The sequence below is a fragment of the Ceratosolen solmsi genome, unplaced genomic scaffold (genome assembly GCF_000503995.2).
Source record: "Ceratosolen solmsi marchali unplaced genomic scaffold, CerSol_1.0 scaffold30, whole genome shotgun sequence".
NCBI lineage: Eukaryota > Metazoa > Arthropoda > Insecta > Hymenoptera > Agaonidae > Ceratosolen > Ceratosolen solmsi.
The window spans coordinates 2,875,848-2,897,955 of NW_011948421.1; the positions used below are offsets into that span (position 1 = coordinate 2,875,848).

Here is a 22,108-nt window from a genome sequence, read left to right on the forward strand (position 1 = left end):
CACCCCCCCCACCCCACCACCACCCACATGACGCATAGAGGATAAGCGATGGACATATCGCGAGCCTAACGCGGGGTCCTTCAAGGAAGCGGCTGAATCTATCCCGCGCATCGAGCTCTCGAACCTTTTTTTTATATAAAATTCTTCCCAGTTGTGCCTCGACGAGAAAAATCCCTCACCCACTGCCCCCCCTCCCCTATCCTACCCAGTAAAAACTTACGACCAATACGTTGCACTATTTCTAATATCAATTTGCATCGTGATAGATACATATCGTATCAAACAACGGTACATTCCCTTTCATGATTCTCTAAAATATCACAAACTAATTACGTCCGCATTAGAATGCCTTGTTGCTAATTGAAAATCCATGTTAAGGTTAGAAAGGGTGCGCGGGACAATGTTATTAAAAGCAAAACGAGTCCGCTAGTTACGGTCTAGCGCATAATTTGAGGGCGACTACCCCGATCTTCTGTAACTTAATGATATTTATCGACTGATATTTGACTGACGTTTCAGATCGGGTCAGTTCATGCTCAACAGCAGCAGCAACAGCAGCAACAACAGCAGCAGCGTTCTCAGCAACAGCCTCAGCCGGAGCAGCAGCAACTGGGCGGAGGACCGGGGGCCGGCACGGGGGCGGCTCCGAGGGCCGGAGGGATGTTCTGCTACCATTGCCCCTCGGGTCTGCCGGCCCCGAGACTCCCTCCATCGCTCGAGTATCCTTTCGCCCCGACGCATCCTTGTAAGTACAGTCACGACGGCCGATAAGGCTGCAGTTTACATTAATGCTTGTAATTGAGGAATAACAGACAGATAGCGATAGAGAGGCAGCGATAGAGATACAGAGGTGGATGGGGGGGGGAGAAAGATACAGAGAGACAAGTATAGAGAGGGGGAGAGAGAGAGAGAGAGAGAGAGAGAGAGAGAGAAGGGAGGCGACAGTAACACGGGCTCTCATACACAGCTGTGCCCCGCCAAAGACGGCCCCCGGGACACACGGCCGTCACCCTCCTCAACCTCTCCATGTCGATCGTTCGCGCTCTCTCTCTCTCTCTCTCTCTCTCTCTCTCTCTTTCTCTCTATATTTGTCTCTCTTACTCACTTGCTCTCTCGCTTACTTGCTTTTGCTCTTGCTCTTGCTCTTGTGGGGATAAACAGATTAGGTAACTACGTGATAAGTCGCTAAGTGGCTCACTCGAGCCTGCAGGACGGCCGCTCGCTCAAGCGAATTTCGTCCCCACCGAAATTCGCCTCGACATCTAACTACCTCGTTATCCTCATTAGTGGTGCTCGCGCTCTCATTAGATTCCGTTCGGCCGGAGGACGATGCGCCCGAACCCGCGTGGCAAGCGCAAAAAGCAGCCCGGCCACGGCTAATAAATTGGATCTGCGCGCGAGGATGACTCGCAGACCGAGCCGAGGCTTTACTTTCGCCGACTCTAATCCAGGATCTTGAGTGGATTCCCAACTTCGACAAATTTATTTATGAGTCCGACGCGCCACCGCTCGACCAATCGATAATTGATGTTGTTTTCTACTACGGACGACGACCGTTACTTTTCATTTCATCCGACTGTTGCCAAATACGTGATTAGTTGGATCGAACGCCAGCAACTCCCGACGCTCGCCGGTTCCATCCATCCTCCGACCGCGAGATTCTCCAAGGCTCGACATCACCGGATGCGCGGCCCTGATGGGCAATTCATAGCCAAGCGCCTTTCAATTCCACGACGCTTTGCTAATTCCTGCCCCACCACCAACAGTCCAATCCCCGATTAATCTTCCTTCTCTTAAATGATATACCAGGGAGACGGATTTTTTTTATTATAGCGGACCGCTTAGGCTGCGACTCGATGAAAATTTTCTTCGGCTCTTGGATAATCCGTTCGGGCTATTCATCAATTCCGAGCTACCCGAGCCACATAATTATTATTATTATTATATATATATATATATATATATATATATATTTATTTATATATTTATTTATATTAATAGCAAGTAATAGCGTTTAAGACAACGGAAAAGTCATTTAAAGAATTCCATATATTTAATAACTATTTTTTAGATGCTTATAATCGAGAGCCTGGCGATCGACGAATATTTAAAGTGAACTTTCGAGTTCTCTTACGCACTTAAAATTCACCGAGCTAAGGCGATAAATTTCACAAAATAAAGCAGCAGCAGCAGCAGCAGCAGCAGCAGCAGCAGCAGCAGCAGCAGCAGCAGTAGCAGCAAGCACCCTTCCCCATATTTTTCCCTGTCCCGTTTAATACATACAACATTCGCTTTTTACGTTTATTTCAATTTGACGCAATCCTATTCATTTTTACGTAGAGAAAATGAATTTTACTTTAAACGAATCTTACGGTGGCGACGGTGGAGGACGGATTGCTTAAAAAGTTATTTAAAATTTTCATTATTATTGTAAAAATATCGGAAATAGTTATTTCATTGTAAGCTCAGCTTATTCTTATTGGTCCGCTTACTGGAAAAATTACGTTTAAATGGCGCAATGCGCCTACAATCTTATATTCATATTTTCTTGATTAAATATTGCCACATTGGGTAATTTCATGTATATAATGTAACGAAACTCTATCGTTCCTATTGAAGATATTTCTACCGTAAACATTAATATAAAATATATAAATAAAAATTGCAAATCCAATGGATCGGGATACAAAAATTTTTTGTTTTATGGTAAAAAGAAAAAAACCAAAAAAAAGCAAAAAAAAAAAAAAAAAAAAAAAAAAAAAAAAATGAGAGAAAAACTGGATTAAATTGTTGTTTATCGTAAAAATGTCAGAAATTACATGAATAAAGCTAATTAATTAAAATCATACGTTAATGCGTCTTTACAATTGTCAGATTTCTGTAGCGCTGTGCGAGCGTTACTACAAGCTTCGTCAATTTTTAAAAGTTTAGGAAATTAATTTGTGTTTTTCGTTAAGCAGGGTTTAGCGCTCCGGTAATTAATTGGGCTGATTGCTCTGCATCATTAATGAACAGTGCCAGGCTTTGCAGGCGAATGCTCTCATCTCTTTCTCTCGCTGTATCTCGCTCTCTATTAGCCAATCGCATTGTCCCTGTCTCTCAATTCCTTGCTGCACTTCATTTTCTCATTCTATGCATATGTTGTCAGATTTTATGGAAAAATATGGCAAAATTTATGATTCTGCAATCTGATTAATTTAACAATTTCAATTCGTTTCATTAAATGTCAATTAATTTTTAATTGTTGTAAAATTTGTGGGAGAACAATATGATTATTTTAAGTATAAAATGTAAATACTTTATTTGGCCATAATCGCGTAAAAATCCATATAATTCACGTATTACTTTTTCTTTGTTTCTCTCTCTCTCTCTCTCTCTCTCTCTCTCTCTCTCCCTTTTAGCGCGCTTCAAGTTCAATGGTTATTTTAAAAATGCATAATTCATTTGTATTTTACGATTTCAAAAGTTTGATTTAAATTCTGATTTTTCATTCATTCGATGTGTATTATCGATACGTTGACAGTTCAACTCTGCACCAGTCAATTAAATTAAATAAATTTATTTATTCGTGTTAATAAATAAAAAGTGACTATATATTGCAATTTTTCTATACTTTCTATTATACATGTGAATTTGCATGAAAAATAATAAACTTTATATTTTTGTAAGATATTTTTAATACATTGATTACATTTAATTATATATTTCATTCCACATTGCCTGTACAAGCATACGAATGTAATTTATTCAATGGCTTCTATCATCAATATTGTTACTACCCATTGCACTTTTTACATTAAGCGCGCATATTAGATTTGTTAATAAATATTCGAGCTAATTGGGTTAATTGTATTAAAATTATTTTTTTATTCTCAAACAAATTATTCTTAATTTGAAATATTATAGAGAAATCGGTGAATTTAATTTTCAAATAATTACAAAATAAATTACAAATAAAAATTATTTGTAAATTAATAAAAATTACAAATAATTATTTAAGTCTCAGTTTGCTATTACACTATGAATTTTATTTGTCACGACTAGCATAAGCGATAGTCAGATTTTACTTAGTATCGTATGACGACAGAGTACACACTTATCTGCGCGAGCACGTCTCCTTGATCTTACCCCTTTCGTATAAATCAGAAACGCAGTCAGGATGGGAATCTCTAGTACCGTCGCAACAAGTAGACATCGAGTACACGTTTGTTTAGTAAGATTAAGTGACGCGAATGATAGGAGTAGCCGGCAATTGGTTACACACGTACTCTACCATAGAGATTCACTTGATGTAACGATCTTCTACTAAGATTCTAGTCTATTGGGCATGAATATATGACTTTCATATTAGAAAATCAAGTTATTTTTAATTTTAGTTGAGCCTTTTTTCTTTCTTCTTTTAATTTTAATTCATTGATAACTTAATTAGAATATATAATACATTGCGTAAACAAGTTGAAAAATTATTTAGAGTTATATATCGTTATAAATCGATTCGTAATGAATTATATTGAATTTTATACAATCTTTGATTTATTTATCAGATATGTGATGATACTTACTGTTCGGATGATTTCTTAAACATTCTCACTAAGAATGTTTACTAAGAATTATTTGTTATAGTAACATGGGTCAATGAGATTGAACTCAATTTTAATTTAATCTAGGGCACACTATTATGCACAAACTAATCAATCAATTTCAAGATTAATATTAAATCACGTTTAATATACTTATATGAATTTCAAATAATAGTATTTGCATATGTGTGCTTATAGATTTTAGACATTGGAAAAAAAAAATAAAAAAATAATAAATAGATCAGTAGTATACTCGGTTTATTTTTCCATCTCTCTCTCTCTCTCTCTCTCTCTCTCTCTCTCTCTCTCTCTCTCTCTCTCTCTCTCTCTCTCTATCAATCAATCTATCTATCTATATGTTCATCTTTGTGAAAATAAAGCAAATCTATTCGATAGCAAACGTCCATAACTTTATCTATACATTTAATTACTTATAAAAGAAATTTTTTGTTTCACACTTTGATAATTTGTTCAATAATGTCTAATGTACATTTAAAATACTCGTTATTTAGCAAATCGTATCATTTGCAAAATGAACTTTGATCAATTCTTAATAAGAATTCAATAGAATGTTTTTGAATATCGTAGCTCGAATTATAGCTGATCGTAAAATATTTCTATTCTTGGCCATTAATATTTGCTATATTACCGACTCGAGTAGTAAAATATCCCGTATTTTACGATCTTACATCTCTCGACGAAAATTCTTGAAATATCTTGCTTCGTTTTATAGTCTGTTTACTAAAAATTTCATTTCATAATCACTTTATATCACATCTACCCCCATTACTTACAAATGTAATTTATTCATTTGTTTCATTTTAAAATTATTTACAATCATCATACTCGCTAACTTAACACAATTTTTTCCTTAAGCATATAATTTAGTTGTCGATAATCTATGTACTTGTTGCAACATCTTCTTCAACATCTAACAAATACGATATTAAAATGATTAAAATGTGCGGAATTTTATCAAAATTAAAATATAAGCGACTGGATTATTTTTTTATATTTTAATTCCTTTAATACGATATATATATATATATATATATATATTTCTTTTTTATACATTATCGTAAGAATACTCTCTGAAAATATGTATATTGATGAAACAATTAATTGTTTCATTCAAGCATCGTATAAACGAATCTAATATTTAGCTTATTAATAAAGAATTTTGTATACAAGCCAAGTATTAAAAGTTTTCAATATGCATTTAAAATTATCTTGTAATTATGAACGTTTAATTATATTTAATTCTTGAATATCAATAGATTCATCAAGTGAAATAATTAATTCGAATCGCCTCTTTATATTCGATGCATCAAGGCGCATACATAAAAGAAATATCGAACCGAACGGAACTCAATTGGCCTTAATTGTTTTACCACATTGATCAGGTTATTGATGTATTTTTCATTAATATACGTAAAATAAATTTCTTGCGGGCTATTTTGTTTTCGTACCGATAATTATAAAACTATATTAACAAATAAACGCTGATAATTAAACATGATATTTTAAGTCTAACGTATTTGTTAAAAATTCGTTGCTTTAAAGGAAAATTGATAATAAGTAAAAAACAAGTGATTAGATACATATTTCTAGTAACACGATTTACACGTATTTTTGTTAAGTTAGTCAGCATATAAATAAATTCGATTTATGCAAGTATATCTTATGTCGTTTAATACTATATGATATATTACATTAAGCTATTGTATATAATTGTGTGAATCGTGTAAGAACGTTAGACATATCGTAATAGTAATGATATTATCATCGCGATAACAGAATGTCAGGAATTAGTTATTGCGGAGAATATATAAATTTGTATTGAAATTATACGATTCAGTTTTGGTTTTGGAATATATAGTTTTTGGTAATATATAGTAACATTTTAATACACTTCTAATTATATTGTATTTGTAATATATATATATATATATATATATATATATATATATTCTAAAAGTTCATTTCAAAAAAAAAAAAAACAAAAATCTTGAATAATTTAAAAATTATAAAAAAAACATAAACTTCAAATGACATTAATATTTTTTCAGTAATACATTGTAATATTTTTTATATAATTGTAGATTGATAGAAATTAATACCCATAAATAATTACTTATAATGCGATAATAATAAATATATATTGAGTAACACACATTAATTTTATAAATACAATAGTCCACTCACTCTATTTGTGGAGTATGGTCCATTCGAGTAATTAGAATACGTGAAAATTTGATTATTTTTCTAATCTCATAGTGAGTAATTAAATTATAATTATTCCTCTAACGTTATTCGCTAGGTATAATTTATATTGATATCGAACATATAAATTGTATAAATAAACCATTAAAGATTTGCCAAACAATTTCAGAAGTTAAATGAATATTATGGAAGTCAATATTTCGTCTAATTATTGGCTCGCATTTGACTGTTTATGAGATTTACAAATAATCAAATTTACAGGTTGTAAAATAACTATAACTTGTTTTAACTACCCAATATAAAGTAACGTATTTCTAAAATTTAAAAGCACACCTTAAGATCTTTTTAGATTGCGTACTACAAGTATAAAAAGAAAAAAATATATATAAAATTGTCAAAACTATTGATGCGCATGAGATATATTAAATTTATTAAATCTCACTTTGGATACATTAAGTGAATTAAACATTATAGGGTAATAAATTTTTTTTTTTAATATTGATCAATCGATCGATCGAACATTGATCAATCGATCAATAACAATCAACTGAACAGATGTGTTAAATATATTTTAATAAAACTAATTATTTTAGTCTTTAGATCATTAAATGTCATCGAAAAATTGATATTTTATTTATTTATATTTTATACATTGAATTAAGTGATAAACAATAAAAATAAATCCACGCATTTTAATGATAAATCGATGAAAAATTTCATTTGAAAATCGTAATCATAATAACAAATGCAAGTATAAAAGGGGATAAAATAGTTTAAATAATTGTAAGAAACAAAACAAAAAAAATAGATAAAAAAACTAGTAAGATTATATTGAAATTATTTATAGAATCAGGAGAAGGTTTTATTGCATATATCAGGAGTTCTCATGTACTTTCTCTTAATAATAATGTTTTATGACGTTATTCAATCATCAGTGTTAATCGATGAATTATGAATAGGAATCAGTGAATGCTGAAATATTATTATTTTTAACTCTTGGGTAGCATTCAAAAACTTTTGACTTTTGATATAAAACTTTCTTATATATAATTGCAATTATAGAATCATTGCAGTTTTAAACCGAAAGTTTACTTTAAATCTTGTTTAGTATATTAAATATTGGAGAATATGAAATTATCGTAGCATATTAATGTTATCGTTTAAAAGCCATGCCCATGTACCAGGCCATTGAGAAGATTTCAGTAAAATTAAAAGATTAATATATAATATCTATTGATATATGATACATGATATATGATAATTAACTCAATTACTCAATTACAAGCAATTCAATAAATTGAATGCCTTCGTTAAAATCAAGCAAACATACAATTATTAATTATATTTTTTCGCTACATACATATGCTAATGGAAAATGAAGATTTCAATAAATTTGTTTTAGACGCAAGTTATTCTGCTTATCATCCAGCGCTTCACGGCGTTGGAGAAGATTCGTTTGTTAGGAGAAAACAACGGAGAAACAGAACAACATTTACGTTACAGCAACTAGAGGAGCTCGAGTCTGCTTTTGTTCAGACTCATTATCCAGATGTCTTTACAAGGGAGGATCTTGCAATGAAAATTAATTTAACCGAAGCTAGAGTTCAGGTAAATGAGGAAAATCTTTATTTCATTATGTCTTTCTCAATCTTTATCTCAATCTTTCTCAATATATATATATATGTACACACAGACGCGCACACGGACGCACGCACGCGCGCACGCGCGCACGCACACATTTATATATACTTTTTGGCTATATTATTATAATCGCATTTGTAAATTATAATATAAATCATATGAACAGTTTCAAAAGTTCTATTTTAATAAAAATATATAATATATAAAAATTTCGTAAATATTGTTGGTAAAACTTATGCCATAAAATTATCAGTCCTATATTATTGAATAATAAATTTTTGTTTAATCTGCGTCGTATAAAATATTACTTTCAACTCTTTTTTTCTCTCTCTTTTTTTCTTTTTCTTTTTCTTTTTTTTAACAATATGAATATGAATTTAATTTTAATATCATTAAGAATTACCTTTTTTCTTTTTTCTTTTTTCTTTTGTTTGTTTGTTCGTTGTAATATTTGATTGAAATAGATCAAGTCTTGGAAATATTTACAAAATGAGAATGCGAAGATTTAATTATTTTACATTCCGTCATATTTGTTTTTATGCTTAATTGTAAAAACAGATGTACAATTTTCTTTTTTTCTTTTTTTTTTTTTTGACATAATTAACATGAAACAAGCTAACGGAGATGATACCGTAAGTACTCTTTTCGAGCCCTTGACAGGTCGAGTCTTATTATGTCACACTTCATAAACTTCGTAAGTAATGGAACATTTTATGATTACGTCTCACGTTATTTGATGCAACAACATTTACCGATATATAAGGAAATTGCCATAGATTATGTCAACATTGCATCTTTTATATAATTATGAGTATTGTGAATGAGATAGAAGTTTAGAGTTATAAATGTAAATAAAGCCGCAAACGGAATTGAACCTTAGCAATTGAACATTAAATTTTATGGATGAATTTTTGTCCGTGATTATTCGTTAAGTAATCCCAAGTGATACATTTATATAAAATCTATATCTCGACTTCATATACGATCACGGATGATTTATTTTTCTTTGAGCAAAGTCGGTAGATGTAGCTAACGGAGCATCGGTATGATGGAAGTAAAGAAGGGAAGAGAGCGAAAGGGAAAAGTAGCAGCTTGTGCCTCATGGGCAAGCGTGAGAACAAGGACCCAGGCCCCGAGGGTCTCGCTGACACCCTCGACCTGACGTAATCTTCTGACGAACTAAGCCGGTAATTCGCCAGATTGTTGCTCTCTCTTTCTCTCTCTCTCTCTCTCTCTCTCTCTCTCTCTCTCGTGCTCTCTCCTTCTCTCCTTCTCTATTTTTCTTTTTCCCTTCTACTACGCTACTTTTCTCCTACACATCAATTACCTATCATTCCCTTTCTACAGAATAAATCTAAATCGAAATCACTCGTTCTCTCTCTCTCTCTCTCTCTCTCTCTCTCTCTCTCTCTCTCAGTCTCTGCTTTTTCTGATTTTACCATTTTATTTTTCATGATTCTTATTAAGCTTATAAAATCAAGAACAATTATGTACATTGTAAGTACAACATTGCTTCTTTTTACTGATAGTACAATGTTTTTGTAAATGTTAGTTTAAAATTTTTGCTATTTGTACACTTACATTATAATATCACTATTTTTAAACAATACTATTCTTTTTTTTCTTTTTTTTCTTTTTATTTTGAAATATAATGAATGTTTGACACTGTTCGTTCATGCCTTTTTGTCAGAAAATGCGTAAAATACCTTTAAACTAATTTACACATTTATCCATTGTTATAATTAGCATATTGACAATTCAAAATTGTAAAATGTTTCTTTCTGTTTCAATTGCATTAATATACCTAGTAAATAATAATTCTTTTTTATTTTGAATTAAATATATTTGAGAATTAAAAAAGGATTCAATAATAAAATAACATCGAGGAATCGCGAATGAAAAATAAGTAAGTTAATTAGAGATAAAAGGTATGCTGAAGAGAAGTAATGAAGGGAAGAGAGAAAACGATAAAGTACCAGTTTGTAACTTTAAAACTGTAATTCTATAATAAATTACTAAAATTCATAAAGCGAATGAAACTATCACTTCAAATTTACACATACAAAGTATAATTACATAAAAAGTCTATGCGTTTACGTTGAGAAGCGTGAAACACGAGAAGCATTATCGGCACGCAGTTACAATTCTATTAGAGGAGTTGCAATTGAAAAACATTTTGGCATCGATCTGTAAACACTTATCATTATTTTTCGTTCTTCTATGTTGCAGATATCATTTGTTTGGCATTAATATTTGTGCATTTTTTTCCGTTAGCTGTAGTGGTTAGATCCAAACATACATTATACAACTACGAGATATTGGATAAAATTACAAAATGTTACAAGGGAGCAAGGGTATCGATTACGTGTTGGGTGTCTATTAACCATTTCAACAAGAATTAGCCATTCATTCGAATATGGCTACTGGATTGCTCTTATCTATATTTTTCGGGATACGCTGTTCGCTTAATAGTGAAATTAAATTTCAGTGTACATGTCGCGTGGTGTACGTTGAAATGCCCCAACACCCCCTATGATATTCGTTTGATCCGTATCCCCTTACTCCTCCCTCGCACCCTCGCTTCGCCTTCATTGCATTAAGCGATTTTTAAATCAGCCGGCAGTGGAGTTTTGGTGTGTCGCGGTAAAAAAAAAAAAAAAAAAAAAAAAAAACACATACACACACACACGCACGCGTGTGTACAGAGGTTTATATCTCGCCGAGCATTAAAATGCAGTTTTTGACCAATTCTTGATAATTTCCGAGCGACGAACAACATCCATAATTAATCGGCATTCGTCAGTTTAAATGATTATTTTAAACAAATACAGCACTGCAATATTGTTAATAAATAATGTCGTCGTCGTCGTCGTCGTCGTAGTCGCCGTTGTCCTCCTTCCTCAAATTATCATTTAGCCTTTGTCCGTAATTTTTCAGGACATTTGAGCATTCGCGCGAGAGATAATAACGCAGCACGCGAGCTTATTTAATGTTGGCGGATAATTAGGAGAGCGGAGCGCGACGAGGTCGTAAATAATTGATCGCGCGTTACGTAAGAGTAGGAACGAGAGTCAAAGGATCGCGGGACCAGTGGCAGCTCTAGCTCCGAGGGCACGAAGAAGAAAGGCGTTAAGGATCGAGCGATTTGGTGTAATGGTTTATTGAGGCCGACCTCGGCAGGAGGGAAGCGGGTTGCGCAGCACATGTAGACAGACGGTGCCTCGGGTATGACGCAATTACGGCGCAGACTCATTGTTTCATTAACGAAGACAAAGAGAATCTGGAATAATGGACAAATAGGCGCGTTTATGTAGTGCTGTTGCTGCTGCCGCCTCTCTCCCACCCCCACCTCGTCGTCCCGTCGGCGACCACGTCGGCCCCCTCCTCCCGCCCCTCGCCCCAACGCTACTCCCTTTAAGCCCGGAGACGCTTAGGTCCCTCTTGCTCACTCGGCAGCGCTCGCCTACTTGGCAGCTCGCTCTCGCTACTCGAGCCGTCTTCTCCTTCTCGTCTCGTTTTCGTTTTCGTTCTCTTTCCTACTCCAATTAGGAGCTCCTGGGGGGGCCGCCGAGGCACGTTCTAACCGCGTCGCATGTACCGTATTTCGCTCCGCACCGAGAAATCTACTCGAGCGCAATTTACTTAAATCACGTTTCATATGTACTTACTTCATTCAGACCTGTACTTTTCAATCACCAAACGCGACTTTCGCTCTTTCCCCTCTGGCTCTTTTTCGCGCTCCTTCAAAGGACATAGCTCCGAAGCTTTTTTTCTTCTTCTTCTTTTTCTTCTTCTTCTTCTTGTTTTTGTTTTTGTTTTTGTTTTTTTTTTTATTTAGCCAAAGCCACTCGCGCTCGGTTCATTTTCATTGCATTTTCCCATTCCAACTGGCTGCATACATAGTCGGAATATTTTAGCTAGTACGAAAAACTTGGGCTTTAACGAGTTGATGGGTAGCAGCTTTCTTCGTTTAAAAACAAAAAAAATGAAATGACAAGAAAGAAAAACATGAAGAGCCGCGATTACGTGGAAAACGTGATTTTTTATTTTTTTTATTTATTTATTTATTTTATATATATATATATATATATATTAAGGCTAACGCGCGCGACTACGTTACTCACGCTGCCCACAACGCTACTGAAAAAATATTTAATCGAGCCACGAGTCCCGCTAACAAATGCAATTAGTTAAGGGAAGTAGGTGCGAGTCAGTTGAAGTAATTATAACATTTTTAAGTTTAAGTGGACATAAATCAAGACACGACCGTAAGTGCTATATACAATAAAATAGTAAAAAAAAAAAAAAAAAAAAAAAAAAAAAAAAAAAAAAAAAAAAAGAAAGAAAAAAAAAAGAAAAAGAAAGAAAGAAAGAAGACAGAAAACAACAAAAGGGCACATGAGAAATATAAGAAGAAGATGAAAAGTCATGGAGCATGATCGGTCGGCAAAAGGAAATTGAAACGGCGGAATTTAATTTTCTAACCCTTTAAAGTATCAATATCGTAATAAAGAAATGATTGAGGTGAGCGTGAGAAAATGTTCCTTGAGCTGACAATTTATCATACAAGTCCGCACCCCGAAAGGACGTCCCTAGCGATATAAGCGTATAAGTGTCCCCTGAATATGACAGAATTTCGCCCGACTTTAAACGAGTTGATGTTAGCCTATTTGTAAAATGGATCTCTTATAGCATACATCAACATTATGTTGTCGGGACTAGCGATTATTAAAGCTCGAATTAACATATCCGCAGGTAGGATTAAAACGCCACTTTCATCGATTAAGCAATGGGCTAATTCGAACGCTTTAAGCGCTCCTTCATTTACATTATCTATTTACAAAAATTCAGCACACATCTATTTAATATCTTAGTGCTAATGAGAATTTGCATATTAAAGTTAAAATTAATTATTAAAAAAATGTCTTCTTACGTATTGTAATGTTATATATGTATCCGTCGTCGAATAATTATGCGTAGCAATTAATAAAATCTTAAATTCTTCATTGTAATTATGAATAAAGTATTTTATAGGCGGCATCGTAGTTACGTGTGAAATTAAAACGTTACGCGTTTTCTTATTGTTACTAAAACGTTCTCTCACGTACTTTACATTTAGCAATAACAACGAAAACAAATCGTAATTTTAACAGGTTTTCAATGGATAATTCTAATCGTTTAGTTTCCAATGTTATCTTTCGCATGAGTCCAATGGGCGTCGATGAGCTCGGTCGATAAGTAGATTATTAAAGCCCATGTGCCACGAACTGTTTGTAATTATACTTTCAACCTTGTAAGCCTTCTAAGCTCACACTTCGTTGAAGTACTTTCGCAAATCCAGCCTATAAGACTGTGTAACATTGCATAAATATTAGCACATAAGCACGCACCTATTATCATCTACAAGGGAATAGTGGCGATGGCCGGGTGGGGGTGGGTGGGGGAGGGGGGGGGGTTCGGGGGTTTCCGACAATGCTAAAAGAAGGTTAAAAATGCAACACATGAAAATATAATATCGTTGAATTCGTGTTTGTCAATTTATGATGATGGCAATTATAATTTAAATAATTGTCTTTATTAATGGCTAGTCCTTGGATTATTCTTTATCTTTATACCGTTTATTGTTATTATTAAAATTAAGGGACGATGTAAATTGTCAAAGTGCAATTGCATACGATGAAGTAGCGATAGCAAACAATTGCCATTTATTATTGAGAGATACATGTACGCTCCCATCGACGCACCAATGCAAATTTTATAAAAAAAAACTTTTCAACTTTTCGTCGTCGACAAAATTAAGAGAACGCGTCTCGAAATGTTTTAATAGCAGCAATTCGGATTTCATCGAGGGAAAAAACAAAAAAAAAAAAACAAAAACATAAATGAAAAACAAAGAATGACGACGATGAAGAAGAAGAAGAAGAAGAAGAAGAAGAGAAAAGGGAAGAAAGGAAAGCGATATTGAATAAAATAGTTTTGCGATAAATGCCCAACGAAGATTACGCGAAATATATGGCATTGTGATTTTTGAAATAGGAGATCGTAAGTAGAGTTTGAAGATTTTTTCAGACGTCGAAAGTTAGTGGATTGAATGGTTTTAGACATATTTAGGATTAAATTCGCATTGGAGAAAAAAGACGAAGATAAAAAAAAAAGAAAAAAAAAAGAAAAAAGGGGGGAAAAAACGGAAAAAATAAGTAGCGGTAGGAGGAAAGATGGATAAGTGCAGAAGTAGGGTAAAAATTCAACGTTCTACGGTCGATCCCAGGGGAATCGCGGCTTTGTTCCCAGCTATTACTCGTCCCAGCAACCCTTAGGATATTATTATATCTGGCCGTCTGGCGGCAGTAGCGGCGCGTGAGCGGCACTCGAGCTTCTTCTCATACCTTCTCATCCCTTGTCGTTCCTTCTCCACTCGCCTATCCCATCCACCCACGCAGTCCACCCCGCCGTCCCACCACCACCGCCACTACCACCGCTACCACCACCATCATCACCACCATCACCACCATCACGACCACCATCACCACCACCATCACCTCCTCCACCACCACCACCACCACCACCACCACCACCACCACCGCAGCGTCACTTTTTTCCTCCCCCCTGTCACTTTTTTCCTCCTCTCTCGCCTTAAGATTGCCTCGGGCTCATTCGACTGCGGCTTCGGGAAGCCATCGCGCCAAATACGAACCTCGTCATATTTATTTTATTAAACCATTTCCTTCAGCCTGCGGAGGAACTTTTCAAATGCGCGAGACCCTCGGTTTGATTCTACGCCACTTGTGCTCCTGCGCCTTCCGAGCTACGCCCCGTCTAACATATCAAGCTTGATTCCTTTAGACCGTCCTTCATTTTTTCTTTCTCCCTGAAAAGAAAGCACCCGGACAATCTTTCCAGTGCCCCATACGAGCTGCTAGACGAGCTATACGCATTTCATCCCTGTCAACTTCAATTGACGAGCCGAGCAATGGCAATTTTTTTTTTTCTTTTCGATTAATCTATTTTGCAACCATCGTGTCGTGACGAAACTTCACCCGGCAAAAAGCAAATTAATCGCGTAGCCCTCGATTATTTCTGATCAATGCTACATATATCATCACTTTCACTCCCGGCAATACCTCTAATCCCTCTATTATTCTGAATTCTACATTACCGATCCTCTCATTAATACGCAATGTTCTTCTGCCCGATAATTAATGGGAAAAAAAAATCTTGTTGGCGATGTATGGCGCATGTTGGTGAGCGAAGTCGGGTAAGTTATCGAGTAAGTCACATTATAATAAATATTCTGAGATACAAATGATGAAAATTTAATAAAGCCCAATAAAAGTCAAGCCAAAGCTGTATTTGCTATAAAAGCTAAAATGTCTGTTGCCTCCTCAAGAGGTTGGGGAATTGGATTCCAGCGATACGGGCATTTTTTTTCGGCTATATTTTCTTCCAGTTTTTTTGCTAGTAAATTTCCTAACCATTTTCATGATAAGTGGCTTGATAAATTTAACATTTTATTAATATCCATCGCGCTATCTTCAAATAAATTTAAAAAAACTCATATTTCACTTTATGTTCATAGTTCATAGAATAATGGCGTGTTTACATAATAATCTATCGCAAGCTATTTCATTTATAATCATTTCAATTATTAATATGTCGATGTTTCAATAGCGCCGCCATTTATTTCTCATGGATTTAATTGTTGCTTTTATCAAGTGGTTTTCGGCAGTTGGGCATTTACTTTATACGTATGACTATTACGAATATGAAATATTGTAAATTTATATATATATATATATATATATATATATTTTTTTATTTTCTTTTTCACGACTTTATTCGTAAATTAATGAATACTTGTTGCTTCTATCTTTCATGCATTTTATATCTTTAATATTCAAAGTAATGAATTTATGATTAGGATTTGATGGATAAGCGAGTACTCAACATTTCACTAACCATTATTATTAGTTTTCTTATAAAAAAAAAAAAAAAAAAACATACACCTAACGCCGACTTCACTATCTTCACTAATTTTAGTTTACAACTTCACTTATACGTACTCTAAATCATTAAAATGTTAAATTCATTTATGTTTCACTCTTATTAATAGAATTAAAGTATATTTTAAATTTAGAACATAAAAATGTAATCTCGTTATGTTCATATTGCAATAATTAAGTGTGGAAGAGTCGAGGAAATTTTAATAAAGTGTATTTTAGCGATGATTATGTCATATTAAGGATACTGCGGATTACCAAAGACTCGATCATCTTCCCTTGCTGTAAGCTACGTATCATTGCAAAATTTTCCATCAATCTCAAGAAAGTATTGTTTACTATTATTCTTCATTATAATATTTGTAAAGCTTTATCGAATCACGTGAGCGATATTTTCAATACTTAGACGATTATTTTAATATTCGATTATATCAAAACAGATCTCTTTTAAATTAATTTAATTTATAATATACACGTATAATTATTTTGCGCTACTATTTGTAAGTTTATCGTAATCGTAATTGTTGACATCGACTACTTGGTTTTATTTATGATTTTGTTTTCTCAGCCGAACAATAATGGTACTTTCAATTGCCAATCGCTACGCTCGTTATGCATGATTTCGTTCTCATAAATCGCTGCTATCCGTGTATAATATTTTAAGGTGTGAGAGTGACAGCTCCAAACTTAATGATTATATCATTTAGGACATTACAAATATTTGTAATCTTATAAATATTTGTTCAATCGACGAAATTATGATTCAAAAAACATTTTGCAATTGGTAAAATTGTAGGAAAATGAAAATGATGGCAAGTCACTTATGTATAGAGACATGTATGTAGAATTTGATTTGATAACAAACATTTTTTCACAATTGCAATTAAATATGCTCAAAATTGTTTACAAAAAGAAAAACGTCACGTCTCCTTTTCTACCAAGAACCGATGACTACAAAATGATCTTCTATTAAATCATGAATCACTCAATATTTCCATAAGAATTCCATTATGAATTAACGTCGAAATACTCAACGTAACATAAAATAGAAAATAGTTAAATTTAATTTAATTGAATTATCCAGATTAATAATTATAAGATATTCAATTGCTTTAGTATTCAAAAATTTTACTTTGTAAATAAAAATTGATTTATTCAAAATTCTATTCGAGGTTACGTTCATCAAAACTAAGCGATTTAAAAGCACAAACAAATATTTTATATCGAGTCATTGGATTAAGATTAGCAAACAATTCCCGCTGGTTAGCCCACATATTCGAATAAAATTTTTCATACCTCTAAGCGAACACGCATTTCACTTTATACGAAAGCACTTCAAAATCTCATAAACTTAGATACAGTTCTAGTTGTTATAGAATAAAATATATTAAGTATGACTAAAGTAAAATGTGACCGCAAATTTTAAGTAATGGAGTTTTGAGGCTGAATTCAAATTTACTGCCATCAAAACTCTGTCGAAAGTACATAACACTTTAATTGAACTTCTTTTTGAAGTTCACTTTATTAGATTAGATTTTTAAAAAACTGGCAAAATTTCAAAATTAATTTTAAATTCCTGGGCATATGCGTAACCTGTGTCGATTATCAAAATAAATAAAAATTTGCAAAAACTGCTTATCTATATATATATATATATATATATATATATATATGTTCCATCTTGGTAACAATGTTCCAATTATGAATCATCACACTATTCTCAAATCTCGCAGTCTAAATTCACATTATTATTCAAACAATACTCCCGTTTACCCAAAGAAAAAAAATTCTACTTTGAGCATTATTCTCAGGAAGCCAAATATCAATCGATCTATCGATAACAATAATAGCACAATTGCTAAATAAAAGCCACACTCATAGTTAGCGACGTTGCTTTTTAACAATGGATTTGCATTATGTTACCCGTAACCTTGAAACGCTCGTCAAAAAATAAAGTAAACGTCTTACGAAGTGCACTCCACGGATGAGCGAGTTACGATAAACGCACACGTGATCCAGAATCACACACGACTCGTTTCCGATCGTTAATACATTGAATTGGACCAGACATTGCCACTTGATCTCCACTCGCGGCACCGACCCCACCCAGCCGCCCTCCATTTCACCAAACAGCTCCTCCTCCTCGATAAAACTACAGGTGTGCCTGTGTTCTCAGGTCTGGTTCCAGAATCGCCGTGCCAAGTGGCGCAAGAGCGAGCGGCTGAAGGAGGAGCAACGGAAGCGCGACAGCGCGACCTCGAGCGAGCAGCAGCAACAGCAACAGCATCAACAGCATCAACAGCAACAGCAACAGCAACAGCAGCAGCAGCAGCAGCAGCAGCAGCAGCAGCAGCAGTCGTCGTCAATGGAGCCTGGCTCCGAGGAGGGGCCCCCGGGTCCTCAGGAGGCGCTCAGCGGCTCGCGGAGCCCGAGCACGACCTCGGCCTCGGTTAGCCCGCGGCCGACCCACGGGCCCACCTCCTCCTCGGCCTCGCCCCAGCCCGCCCCGACGCCGAACTCAGCGTCCCAGCAGCAGGACCGGACAACGGCGGCACCCTCCACGGATCAGCTCCCCGGCGCTGGACCGCCCGCGGAGAGGTGAGCCAGCGGATGCGCGCCACGCGCCATTTACCCCGAACCCGGACCTCGTTTATTTAAAAGTCAGACCTACGTCACCACCCCCCAGCCCCGCTCGCGACTTATCGAGCTCGACTCCTCGGCGACGTCTTGCCCGTACGCGCGCCGCTGAATTTTTCATCGAGACTTTAATGGAGTGTCGTAATAAAGTTATGACTTTGCTTTCCTCCGTCGCCGCTTCGCGCTGCCCAACCGTACGTACCATCGCCCGGATCGCGCGGACGAGCGCGCACTTTACTTACGCATCGTCGCCCGCTCTCCCGCGTTTGACACCCATCGAGCCCACTCCCAACCTCCCCCTCGCCACAACGCAACCTCACTGCCACCTCAACCATCCGACCCGATCCGATCCGATCCCATCCGATCCGATCCGATCCGATCCGATCCGGTCCAGCCCGACCGCGGCACCGACCCCTCGCCCACGCACTCACTCCCGCATACTTTGAACTTGATTCAGGCGCGTTATCGGGAACGCACGGAAACAAACTTTTCTCCCGGGGCGATCATCTATGCAAATACCCTAATTACGCATTCATGGTGAATTTACTCGATTTCCCTGCGAATTATTTTCCGCCTCCTCTTACTACCTTATCCCACTCATCCCTCCATCATTTCCCCTGACCCCTCTCCCGCCCTCACCCTAACGCCAACCCTCGCTCGACTCTCAACTCCCCACTACGCCGCATCATCACCCGCTCTTACTCTCTTTCCTATACTAACATTATTATGTTCTACTTGAAACTAGTCCAAGTGAAATGTACTCGAATTAAGTAACGATTACTTTTTAGTATCATTGCCATTGGGAAAAGCTTTACTCTCATAATAAACGATCTTCTGCTTTTTCCGATTTTATATTACTTTTATTTTTATGGGAAACTTTAGAAAAACTCGATACATTGATACGTCGAGTCAGCCAACTTGGAGAGATACATTTAACAAATATTCAAAAAGCTTATCGATAAAACTTATTTATACACTGGAATTGAAAAGCTGATTATTTGAAATCAAAACTACATCGCTCCACTTCTACACTACGACTCTTTTATATTCACCTTCACATCAATTGAACGACGAACGACTATAATTATAAATATCTTAGGGATCCTGGCATTTTTAAAGAATTTTTAAGTTACATTTTTCTATAGAGCATTTGTCAATTTACCAGTTCTTCAAATGATTTTTTTTTTTTTTCATATGTATGTTTTGCCTCGGATTTTGATCGATCGATTATCCTAATAAATACCTAAGAGTTTGGCGATTCCGCAGTCTTATTTTAATGCACTTTGCCGACTTTATGACATAAACAATAAAACCATACCAAACCATTCATTCGGTGGGCAAACTTAATTTTACATTACAAATGCTTTGTTTATGTGTTATTTAAAGACGTTTGTTTTCCGTTATAATGATCATCGGAGGAAATCTTGGCAAAACTAAAAAAGTTTTTTCGATTAACATTGACTTTGTTCGTAACTATATTCATTAATCGTTCATTACATAAACCTATAATTTATTTACATTTTAAATACCTAGCGATTTTATACCTTTACAGACAAAACAAGAACAGAAAACAAAAACAAAACAAAAAAAATATTCACATTATATAGCAAATGTAACACTAATTATTATATAATCTGATTATAATTCTTTTGAGTGCGCGGATATCCATATCGTTCGCCTTGAATATTTTATTATCTGTTGGTCGTTAGTGGTGGCGCTGCAAAAATTTAAAAGAAAAAATTCAAAATTCACTTTAGCTGTAATTGTCGTTAAGTGCTTAGCAATGAGCTAATGCATCTTTATATCTTTAAACTTCATCGATCCCTACTTTTGTATTAGAAAATTCAAGACTACAAGCACGCTTACATGCTTAATAATATAATACGAGAGGCAGATTAATCTTTTACAGTCGTTTGTAATGCTTATTTATTGCGTTTCGGCATTAAATACGAATTCATTGAAAGCGACGCGTAAATTACAATGGCTTTGAAAAATGTGAAAATATTCAAGGACGTTGAGACTTTACCTCCTCCTCCTCCTCCTCGCCCCTCCCGGAAGACTTTTCATGTCTTTTCAAAAAACAACTACTTCCATCCTCGTCTTCGCGCATTATCCACACACCTATTTTTCCAGCCTTTACCACGCAAAGCTACGGTTCGCTAAACGCGTAGTATCGATGCCGTGAAATTCGCGACGCGCGCGCTAATCCGGGAAATTCCGTCTGGCAGTCTCGTGTGCCTCGCTGTCGCGGCTTTTCCCTCGGGCCGAGTCGCAGGGGGCCCCGATCCAATAGAGACAACGAATAGCGCGAGATTTTCCACGAACCGTTGTCTGGGCTGGGGTTCAACGACACCTTAAACAGCTATGTTTCTAGCCTGGGCGGTAGCGCGGGTGGCGGTGGTTTCCGGCCCGTGGAAACGACGGCTACCAGCCTCTTCTTCTCGCCGCATCTCGCGGCTCAGTTCTCGCCCCCGCTGTTCGCCTCGAAGCTCCAGGTGAGCAGCCCGAGCTCTTTGGCCGCGGGTGGAGCATCCCTCTGGAGCAGCGCTGTCGAGTCTCGTGCGGCGAGCTCCGGCCCCGGGAGTAGCCTCCAGGAGATGCTCTCGTGGTCGCCAGCGGGCTGGGCCAGCTGCGCGGGCTCCCTGTGCGGATGCTGCGGTAAGGGCGGGGCCGGGGAGGCTCAGCGCAACAGCAGCCTCGCGGAGCTACGGCGCAAGGCCCAAGAGCACACGACGGCCTCGGCCCTCCTTGGGGGCCTCGCCGCTGGCTTTCACTTCCCGCCCCTGCCCCTGCCCCTGCTGCCACCACTGCTGGGGCTCTCGCGACGGCCCGAGCATCACCATCACCAGCAGCATCACCTGCACCCGGGGGTCGTGCACCAGCTGCAGCCGGCGAGCAAGGAGGAGCCATAGGACCAGCTTGTGCCTGCCAAAGACAATAGCGGCGCACGCTCGAAAGGACGCGCCGTCGTGTCCGCGACTGCCTGACTATTGTCGGAAAGAGGCGCGTGGCCTCGAGAGCGAGACAGCG

The 22,108-nt window shown here is 36.3% G+C and overlaps 1 protein-coding gene across 1 annotated transcript in view; it reads left to right on the plus strand.

The window, feature by feature from the left end:
• Drgx (Dorsal root ganglia homeobox) overlaps positions 1-22,108 on the plus strand; it is a 51,746-nt gene extending 29,638 nt beyond the window's left edge. The window contains exons 2-6 of the mRNA XM_011498894.1: positions 520-745; positions 8,206-8,411; positions 18,618-18,754; positions 18,806-19,039; positions 21,453-22,108. Of these exons, the coding sequence (XP_011497196.1) occupies positions 661-745; positions 8,206-8,411; positions 18,618-18,754; positions 18,806-19,039; positions 21,453-21,990 (1,200 nt within the window). The 5' untranslated portion in view covers positions 520-660 and the 3' untranslated portion in view covers positions 21,991-22,108. The remainder of the gene's footprint in view (positions 1-519; positions 746-8,205; positions 8,412-18,617; positions 18,755-18,805; positions 19,040-21,452) is intronic.